The sequence below is a fragment of the Athene cunicularia genome, assembly GCF_003259725.1.
Source record: "Athene cunicularia isolate RWA chromosome 26 unlocalized genomic scaffold, athCun1 chr26_part1, whole genome shotgun sequence".
Taxonomy (NCBI): domain Eukaryota; kingdom Metazoa; phylum Chordata; class Aves; order Strigiformes; family Strigidae; genus Athene; species Athene cunicularia.
In genome coordinates, this window is record NW_020799136.1 from 1,102,934 (window position 1) to 1,112,996 (window position 10,063).

The 10,063-nt window shown below is 55.5% G+C and overlaps 1 protein-coding gene across 1 annotated transcript; it reads right to left on the minus strand.

Moving 5' to 3' along the window:
* Positions 1 to 3,402: 3,402 nt before the first annotated feature.
* Positions 3,403 to 8,080, minus strand: LOC113488880 (Krueppel-like factor 15). Its single transcript, XM_026864256.1, has 2 exons — positions 6,481 to 8,080; positions 3,403 to 3,785 (listed from the first exon to the last, which is right to left on the minus strand). Exons 1-2 carry the CDS (start codon positions 7,392 to 7,394, stop codon positions 3,608 to 3,610), a joined length of 1,092 nt encoding a protein of 363 aa, XP_026720057.1. The 5' UTR covers positions 7,395 to 8,080; the 3' UTR covers positions 3,403 to 3,607.
* Positions 8,081 to 10,063: the final 1,983 nt, after the last annotated feature.

Sequence of the window (10,063 nt, forward strand, 5' to 3'; positions counted from 1 at the left end):
GATGGAGGGCTCTGCACTGCGCACTGCTATATCCAGAGCCCCAGCTGCAAATTTAGAAACGTTGCCTGAATTTCTCTTTGTGCTCTCCCACGTCCTGCCCTGCTACAACTCCTGTCTGCTTGCGTTTCATTTCTTAAAAAGCACTGCTTAGCAACCTGACAGCCTTTTCACTTCGAGCACAAGGCAACCAGTTCCTCCCATTCCTCCTCCAGCAGGGAAACCGTGGCAGGCACATGGCCCCGTCTGCGGCGGAGCCGGGGCTGTAACAACCCAGCAGCCCCGGTGACACGAGGGCACTTTGTGTCACCTCTTGGCAACTCCAGTGTATTTTTGTCCCTGGGAAGACAGAAGGGCCCACGTCCCTCCTGATGCCACAGATCCATCTCTGCTTCCACCACAAATGTTTCTGCTGTGGAATAATATCCTCACTGGAGTAAAGGAGAGGTAATTACAGAGCCTTCAGTAAACTTTTTAAGCCATTCATCCAAAGTCCCCAGAGGGAAGCAGGTGAGACTATAATACTCATTGCACAAGAGATACATATCTAGGGTATTTTATTTTACAAAAATCTCTCCCCTCCCTTTGTGGTTTGTTTAAAGGGAATGGCAAAACAACCCAGGTACGCTGCAAGTCGCCGCTGCCAGCGCTCCCAGCCCTGTCTGCCATGGCAGATCCAGCCCAGGACCAACGTGGACTCTCTGGGAGCCGTTCTCCAGATAGAAGCTGCTGGAGAAGAGAGAAGGGCCTCGGACTAACAATGAGGCACAGCTCTTCTTGCTCCACAGTCTGGAAACACGCAATCGCCGCAGTCGCCTTCGGCTGAGAGCGGAGGGAGGCAGGATGGGGCAGGTCCAAAACGAACAGGGAGTGCTCTGAAAGAGTCTGGAGCGAGGGAGAAGAGCGAAGGGGGACAGATAAAAGCACAAGACGGGCATGAGTCATGTTGGCGTGTGGCCTCCGAAGAGAGCCCTCAAGCAAAGGGGGTGTGAAGCAAACTCCTAGTCAGGCAAAAGTCCACTAAAACAAAAGGCAACCCAAAACAGGTTCTTGCATACCTGTCTCCTCTGGCCCATGGTTAAAGGTTCAGCATCACACGAAGAACTCGGGCTGTGTTTCTTGCTGGCATCTGGTCACGCGTGGCCAGGCCAGGGCAGAGGTGGGAAAGGTCACGGCACGTTGGGGGAGCGCTCGCTCCCCCAGGCAGGCCCAGGTCTCCAGCTAATCCCTGCAAAAGCTGCCCTCCTCCCCCGGAGGGGAGAGCTCGCTCCAAGAGAGTCAACAGGAGGGCTGCCGCTCTCACACACTTCCACTTGCACACCGCGGGAAGAAACCCCGCTGCTGCAGGCAGCAACTTTCCGTTCAGCCTACCCACACCTCCCCACTCAGGGGCTGAGGGTGAAGGAGTTTCCGCTGGGCTCCTCCAGAAACCACCAGTCACAGACCTGTGGGGAAAGTTTGGATCTGAAGTCAAGCAGCGGGTGGCTCCAGCAAGTTCTGCTGTAAACCCTGCCCTCCCGCCTGGGGATTGGGAAAGCAAATCATGCAGGTGTTCTCCCAGAAACACGCAACGCAAGCACGCCAGCTCTTTGGAAACCCAACAGCAGAGCCGTTAGCCGCGGGTCACGCTGCAGCCCTGCAGCTGGGTGAGCCACACGCCGGCTCCCCGCGCCGCCGCGGCCGGAGGCTGCCCAGCGCGCCGGCCTCCCGCTGCTGCCCTGCTGGTCTTTGCAAGGAAGAATCCAATCCCCAAGCCAGCTTTAGTAACGTTTCTGCACCGCAGAAACATCATTCCTGCACGCTGCAGCTTTCACTTTAGAGAAATTTTGGCCATTTATAGGGGGCCAAAAGCCTGGGGGCAGCGGACCCTTCTCTCTGGTGCTTGTATAGTGACCCGTAGCACCAGGTCCTGGGCTGGACCGTGGCCCTGCAGCACTGGAACAACAAACACGAGGAGAAACACGTTCGTTGTGCACCCTGAGCGCACCAGAGAAACTCCATGGTGGGAGGTGCCCTACCCCATCCTTCTCCATTCTCCGCAGCAGCAGCATCTCCTTCAAGAGCATCCCTAAATATTCTAGACTAGGAATAAATCCAGGAGTTTCAGCCCCCTTGCTCCTTCTTCCCCTGAAGTCACACTGCGGCAGCTTCTCAACAAAGCTGGAAGAGGTGCTGAGGAAGGAGCAGTCACCAGCAACAGACGATGCCGTACCTAGGATGGATTGCTTTACAAGCTTGTGTTTCTTGCACAGAAGTTTGGTGCCTCTTCCAGAGATGCTTGTACCAACCCTTAGAGCAGGACACCATCCCCACCAGTCTGGCTTTTTGCTTCCCCACTCGAAAAGGGCTGCAGGGACCAGAGAACAACCTCTTTGCTGTCCAAACAGGCCCTCCACAGGGCAGGTAAAAATGGTATAGCTCATTTCCCCATCTTTATTTTGGGTACAACCCAACACTCCTCCCTAAAGCCAGCTCAAGGGCAGCTTGAGACAAGTGCATGAAGTCCTACTCTGGAAGAGTGTCGGGGTAACAGCAGAACAGCGTGAGTTGAAAAGAGCCTGGAGGCGCTAAATATCAGCTTGAGACACGCTGGCAAAGCCACGTAGAGAGGGCACGCTGCCTAGCTCAAACTCCTGACGCTTATTCTTTGTTTGTACAAGCACCTAATTCCCTCCCAGATGTTTGCAAAAGCTCGGGAAGTTGGCACAGTAGCAAGGAGTTGGCCTTTAATTAACCAGAAATCAAATAGAAAAAGGACGTAAGCAACCTGTGAGCCGCACTGCTGCCCCTGCCCGGAGCGTTCAGCTCCTCCGCGGGTCTGTGCAAGTTGGGGGCTCTCCATACTGCTATTCTTTTGTGCCAGCATGTAAAAAAAGACTTTACCGGGGCTGCTTACGTGTCTCCTGATCCCCTTTCAACACGCACCGTTGAGCGAGCTGAACTCACGCGTTTCCCACCCGTAGCCGCAATGTCACATTCCCCAAGGACACCAGCGCACCCGGCGCCGGTCGGGTGGAAACCCACCAGCACAGAAAAGCAGCGTTAGGCACAACACAACCACCTCAACCACAGCGGAAAAGCCACCCCCACTGTCTGCCTTCAGCCCCCACACAACACCCAAACCCCGCCCCGCCGTCCATCCCTGGTTCTGCCAGGTGGGCTCACGCACCCGGGATTCTGAGCGAGTCCGGCCAGAACAAAAAAATCCTCTCGGGCCGTCTCCGAAGTGCTGCCGATGCCTTGGGAGGCTGCTGTGACTCTGCAGCAGCCCCGGGGGTGCCCCACGGCGGGGCTGGGGAGCTGCGAGCACGGGTGGAGGTGACACCTACACGCTGTGCAAAGGGATCTTGTAAAGCTTGTCCTCTACCCCAGCCCCGCGCCCCGACACACACACCCTGAATCAACTCAGGTTTCCATCACCTGTATTCAAGAGAGGGACAGTAGTACCAGGAACAGGCCGTGAACATGGGTCACCCAGATAACACTGGGTCTCCTATAATTTGTTAAAGAGAGTCATTTCTCCCCCACGTCATTAGCGTAGTGGGTTTTGCGCCGTCTGCCCGGCTTCAGGCACTCCTGGACTCAGCCTCGCAAGGATGAGCAGCCAGACTTAACTTCTGCTGCCGCCCTGAAGCGTCCGCTGGCTGCAGGGCTGGCCCCGGTGGATCTTCACGTGTTTGGCTAAGTGGTCGCTGCGGGCAAACTTCTTCTCGCAGGCAGCGCACTGGTAGGGTTTGACACCGGAGTGGGAGCGCTTGTGACGGGAGAGCTCATCCGACCGGGAGAACCTGCAGGAGAAGGGAAGCACGGTGGGCCCAGCCCTCGCTGCTCGACGGGACGGGATCTGAGCACCCCAGCGCCCGGGAGGCTCAGGTCTGCGTCTGTCACGGCCCCTTGGGCTGAGCCTAGACGGGTCACTTCTGCTCTGCTCCATCCCATCGCCCAGCGAGGCACAGGCTGGGGGAATGGAAGGAAAGAAACCCCTCCAAGGGGTGACTCAGAGGTAGGAAAGAGCAAAAGAATTCACCCACCAAGATCTTCATTTCTTTCCACTGCTCTTAAAGGACAATGTCCATTGATTTTAGACTCGCTGCAGCCTTTTGGGAGCTGACAGCCCCAAGGCCAGATGCTTTTTTGGGGGCATCAGCCCAGGCTGGCAGTGACTAAAGGACCCTGCCCAGGAGCCTGGGTGGAAAGGCTTGGGGTGTAACTCCCACATCCAGCCAAGAGCATCGCTGGTGAGAGGAGGCTTGTTTTTCCTGGGAGAGCACAGGTTCTCTCCAAACTCTGAGCATCCCCTTGTTGCTCAGCAGTGAGTTTTCACTGTCAGCCAGGCCTGGATTGGGAGCTGGGGAGAGACAAGCTGCCTGTGAGCTGGTTTCCACGCGAGCCCAAGGGAGGAAAAGCAAACGCACCCAGCCTGGAGCACAGAGGCCAGGGTCTCCATGCCGAAGCAAACTGCTGTCCTGAGGATGCAGTGACAGGGACCACAGGAATACCCAGTGTTCAGACTGCTTGTCCGTCCGATTCCCACACCTGGGGCAGATCAGGTGAACAGCCTGGAAAGTCCCTTTAACCACATGCATGTCCCCACTGAATTCTCCCTCCTTTCTGCCACCTGGCACACACAGATCCAGCGGGGGGGGGGGGCACCTGCAGCAAGCTGGCCCCCAGCTGGTTTCTGAGTGTCACCTCCAAGGTCTCAACAAAGCCTGGGAGCTGGCGTCACTGCAGCAAGCTTGGCATGCCCGAGTGTCAGGGGAGTGCTGGAGTGGAGGACCGGACAGGATTTACTCCTGTTCTGCCTCTAAGGAGCCAACACAGATGGCAGGAGTATCAGGACGGAAGGGTTTTTCCATCTGGCTGAAACATGCCCACGCAAAGAAGCACAAAGCAAGGAACTTCAGATGTAACCCCAGACTCCCAGCGATAGGATTTCAAGCTCACACCTGGTACAGTAAATACTGGGGCTGCTCACAAAAGGCTCTGTGAGAACAAACTGTGTCCCAGGGCCTTCCTCAGGTCTTCCCTGCAAACCACTGACTTCTTCATCAGCTTTATTGCGAGGAGAGAGGTCCAAGGTCTCAGCTCCTCACAGAAAGCAGGGCCAGGAGAAATGACAGTTCTATTTACAGTTAGGGCCACGTCTAGAAAAGGGAGCACGGCCCGGAGAACCCCAGCCCCAGCTGAGCACATCACTCGGCAGCGCAACTGCTCCCACGGAGGGGGAGGGCAGGGCAGCAAGCGAAGAGGAGCACAGACTCAGTGGCCAGCCCCCAGGATGCCACCAAACAGGCTGGCACCGTCCCTTTCCTCCTTCCCAGGAGGAAAAGCGCTGCTTGGAGGGGCTGCAGTTGTCCCCTTCCTCAGTCCCCAGGTTCTGAGCGTGGTTTAGCAGTACTGGGTGGGCCTGGAAAAGGAGCCGATGCCTCTAAACATGTGCTGCAGTTGTAGTGAAACGGAGGGACAGTTGCTGATGGCAAAGGGACAGCAGCTTGGCAAGAGGGAGTCCCAAAATTGGCATTTCGTCTTGTACCTTCCAGTTTCACCACCCTGAGACAGATGCCAAAATGCACCATCCGGGGAAGCAAGGCAGCGGGTGTATGCCAAAGCATTGCATAAGAAACCAGGAAAGCTCAGTGCTGCCAGCACCAGTTTTCTTTGCGATATGCGTTGAGATCTGCTGATGAAAAGTGCTACGCAAGACCTGAGGATTATTCGCCCTTCTTGCCAAAGGCTGTACTGAGCATCCTGTCCCCCAGGACAAGTACACGGTACCAGGAAGAGAACACAACAGCAGAATAATAATCAGAGAAGTGCAGCAAGATTAAAAAGCAAGGTTAATTTAGGGAACACAGATGAAAGAAAACGATAACCACCATCATGTGCAGAGCAAACAAAAGTAACTGCAACACGGAGATATGCTACAGGCCCACAGGTGTCTGAGGGATACAAGCAGCCAGGGCAGGCAAGCAGCGCGAGAAAGCAAAGAGCTGCTGAACAAACACAGAACTGTGCGCTGGCTCCTGAGGAAGCAGCAAGATTCTTGTTTCTTGGGACAAATATTAATGGGAAAAGCCATTTTGGTTTTGGTTTTTTTTTTTTTTTTGTAGCCCAACTCTGTATTGGAACTAGACAGAGAAAGCTTGCAAAATTACAGCATCACTTGGACAAGCTCTATTGCCAGAGGGTGTTTAGGCATCCAGTTCAAGGGGGAGTTGAGGTGTTGCAGAGAGTGTCAGCTACGCTTTCCCAGCTGGAGGTTTTCAGCACTTTTGGCCTGAGTGAAAACTGCCCAAAGCGCTCGACAAACTTTACTCCTCCAGGCCTCCTTCCAACTCTCACCTATAACTCACTCGGCAAAGAAAACTTGTGATTTTCATCCTGGATTTTCACTAGCCGAGAGCTCTCCTGCATCTTGGCAACCAACGGCAGGCCTCTGGCAGGGACACCCTTTCGCACAGTCCCACAGCTCCCACTTACCGCCAGCCACAGTTGGGCCAAGCACACGTGTAGGGTTTCTCGCCGGTGTGGCGACGGAAATGAGCCTTGAGGTGGGAACTCTTGGTGTACATCTTGCCGCAGCCCGGGTGCGAGCACTTGTGGATGCGGACGAGGGAAGGGGGAGCTTTCTGATACTTGGGGCTTGCCTCCACCTCTTGCACATCCCCTGGCCTCGGGGCGACTGGCAGGGGGGCAATTTTGACATATTTCTGGTCCACGATGGTCACTGGGGGCTGGACCTGAGGGAGGAGGGACAGGTTTTGGCCCTGCAAGCTGATAACCAGCTGGGCCACCCTGACACCAGCTGTAGCACTCTGCGCTAGCGGGCTGCCACTGTCCATCTGCAGAGGCTGGATCTGGAGGACTACGGGAACGCTCCCAGCGGCTACTACCCGGTCACTACCATCCGCTGTCCCTGCAGGCTGAGCAGCCTTTGAGACATCTTCTTCTTGAGCCACGCTGGAGACAGGCTGTCCCCCAGAGCTACCTAAGCTGATCTCGGATTTGATCTCGACCTTCCCTCCAGCTGGGTGAAGCTCGCTCGCTTCATCTTTGAGGAACTCAGCCTTCTCCCTGAGGAACTCCTCAATCTCCTCCAGGGTGGGAATGAAGTCCTGGGAGAGGTTGCTGCAGAAGTCAGGCAGCCTGAGGTGAGCCTCGCAGACAGCGACGGAGGGTTTTGTGTCGAACAGGGGGAGCGAGGTGCCTTCCGAGTGGCTAGTGCTGCCTGCAAGGAGATGGCCAGAGCCTTCGGGGCGGCCGGACGCCCTCTCGCCGCCGTGCCCCAGCAGAAGGGATGGTGGCATCCTGCGTTGCAGAGCGCTGGCAGAGCTCTCTAGCAGGGAAGAGCTGGCCAAGGAGGGTAGCAGCTCCTGGCGACTCACAGAGACCATTTGGTGACTCAGGTTCTCTGCCCACACAAAGCTCTCAGCTCGGCTGGATCAGAAGTCTCGGCAAGAGCTCAGCTGGAGCTCCCGAGGCTGGGGAAGTCTTCGTTCACCTACAAGGGAACACCACCAAGGTTATTTCCAAATTAAAAAGCAAACAAGAAAACCTCAACCTTTGAATAAAAGACTGTACATTAGAAAGAACACATCAAAATGAGTCAGTGGCCTTTGTTTTTAACGAGTTTGTTGCTCAAAAAACCCCACGCGCTAACCATTTTCCTATGCAGGATGCCAACAGGCTGCAAAGAGCTAGATTCCCCCCAGAAGCAAACTTCTCCGGGGAGTTTATTAAGGTAAAAATACACAATGAAACACTTCATCCCTCTTCTGCCTACGCCAGAGGGCACATGTGTGCTGCTAGATGGCAGAGAGGATGACTTAGGGCTTACAACTAGGAGTTAACTGAGATCCAAGAGAGGGTGCTGGTTCTTCCACACTGCAAATGTTGGTACAACCACAACCTGACGCAGACCTATCACGGCTGGATTAAAGCTAACTAGTTCGGGAACAGGTAACGAGACATGAGAGTGGCTGCTGCCAAACTGCTCGGGGCTCTGGTGAGCATTCACCAGCCTGCCCGCTGCTGTGGTTACACCGGCTACCGGCGCCCGAGCGGGCGAGTTTAAAGCCAGTTCAGGCAGGTCCTGCCCAGGCTCGGTCACACCGCCGGAAAGCATCGCAGACAGACTGTCTGGGGTCAGCTCACAGGGCCCTCGAGAACACAAACAGCACCTTTCAAAACCGGGGAGAAATAGCACAGGAACTCCAGGTCAGACCCTGCCGTCTCCAGAAGGTGACTTTGACCCGTCGAACCCCAGCGGCCCGGCTGTGCACCGTCCCTGCCCCGGGGAGAGGGCAGCACCCTGAACTGCCCAGGAAGGCAGAATCCTTCTGCTTTTTACATTGAATGCAGAAAGTGAGTTTCCAAGAGAAAAAACCACCTGTGCCAAAGCCCCTCGTGGACCTTTTCCAGAGTAAGTTCAGGAGATTTCTGCAGAGCTGCAAACCAGTCAAGCCAGTCCTTGTTATCAGCGCTTCCTCAGGGTCCTGAGAGCTGGGGAAGGGAAATTTTCAGAAGCAGCCTGGACGTGATATAAAGGCTCTTCCCCTTAAAAAGAAATAACCCCCACGTTGTTCAAGACCTGCGTAGAGCAGGACACCCCATTGCTGGGGGCCGTCTGCAGTGCTGCCCAGAGCCTGGCTCCAGCCCAACTCTGCAGCAACAAGTCCTGCAGGGTGAGCAGAGACCAGCGCCGCTGACACGTGAGGTGAGAAAGGTGTCTGGGCCAACCTCAACCTTCAGGCTTCAAGTTTTCATCACAACACAAATCCGTGCTCTGAACCGCCACCTTCAAGGCAGCACCCAGTTCCCCTCCTTCCTCCACACCCATGTTATGGTCCCTTGCTGATCTCTGCTTCGCTGACTCTCGTCTCCTCCTTCTACAAGCTTCAGAGGCTAGAAAAGCCTTCCCCCTCTGGCTACCAGACCCTTCGGTTTACCTCTTCCAGAAGGTCTTAAAACCTGATATTTCAACAAGGTCTCCTCGCAGAGCAGCTCTGGAACTCTCCATCCCATCAGCATGCCCCCAGGACAACCGAATTAAACTGTGAACTCCTCAGCTCCGGAGCCTCGTTGAGCACATACCTTGTAAATTCAGAGTGAACAGTTCTGTTGAACCAACAACCACGAAGAAAAGCACAACCAGAGGGCAGGAAGGTCTCGTGGTTAAGCTGCTGGTTTGGGACTGAGCAGACGCGAGCAGGGTCTCCTGCTCTGCCGCAGACTTCTCATGTGACCTTGGCGTAGTTGTTGGAGTGCTCTGGTGCTCAGTTTCCCGTCTAAGCCGGGTACTAGTAAGGTCCTACCTGGCAGAGTGGTGCTAAGGGGAAATGTGTAAGCTGGAGGTGTGCTCTAACAGCCCTCGTAGACCCTCGTTACACATCTCAGCGCCTTGTCACTCCAAGGTATCGCTGCAAAACGCACGTCAGCGGTGCTGCCATCCCAGATAAGCTGCTGCAAGAAAATGGAGACCTGGCTTTGGCCTCTAAGCGAAGCACACTGCAAGGCAAGGTCAACGTCGTTTTCAAGCTTCATTTTGTATTTTCTATTCCTACAGTTTTTCCGATCCCTAAGAGCACTCAATTACTGTACGAAATCAGCAGATGTGCAGTTTGAGCACACAGAAAAAAAGTAATTTGCTCAAGGTCAGCCAACAAGCAGGAGCTGGGAACTCAGCCGAGGGTTACGACTCTCCTCTCGTGACTGAACAACTCGGACGGACACCTGTAACCTCTTCAGAGCCGTGAACTCCTTTCAGGGTGTCTGTGCAGAACCCGGGCTCACGAACCTTTCAGGACAACCCCGGCCCCGCCGCCAGCCTCTGGCAGCCCACGCCACAGGGAGAAAGGGATGTCCCACGCTCCCACCCGGCCGAGGACAAGCGTGAGCAAAGCGACCGCTGCCCCCAGACCCCGCTGCGGGGAACGGAGCCAGGAGCGGGCTGGAAGCCCCCCCGGGCCGAGGAGACCGACCCCAGCCCGGCGGCTCCCTTCACCCCCGGGGGGAGGGAAGAAAACCCCAAAACCAAACAAAAAAAGCAAAAACCACCCCGCCC

Excerpts from the sequence above, each read along its gene's own strand:
- LOC113488880 (XM_026864256.1), bottom strand. The coding sequence starts at position 7,394 with ATGGTCTCTGTGAGTCGCCAGGAGCTGCTACCCTCCTTGGCCAGCTCT. Across the intron at positions 3,786-6,480 it reads TGGCCCAACTGTGGCTGGCG|GTTCTCCCGGTCGGATGAGC; the intron begins GTAAGTGGGAGC and ends CTTCTCCTGCAG.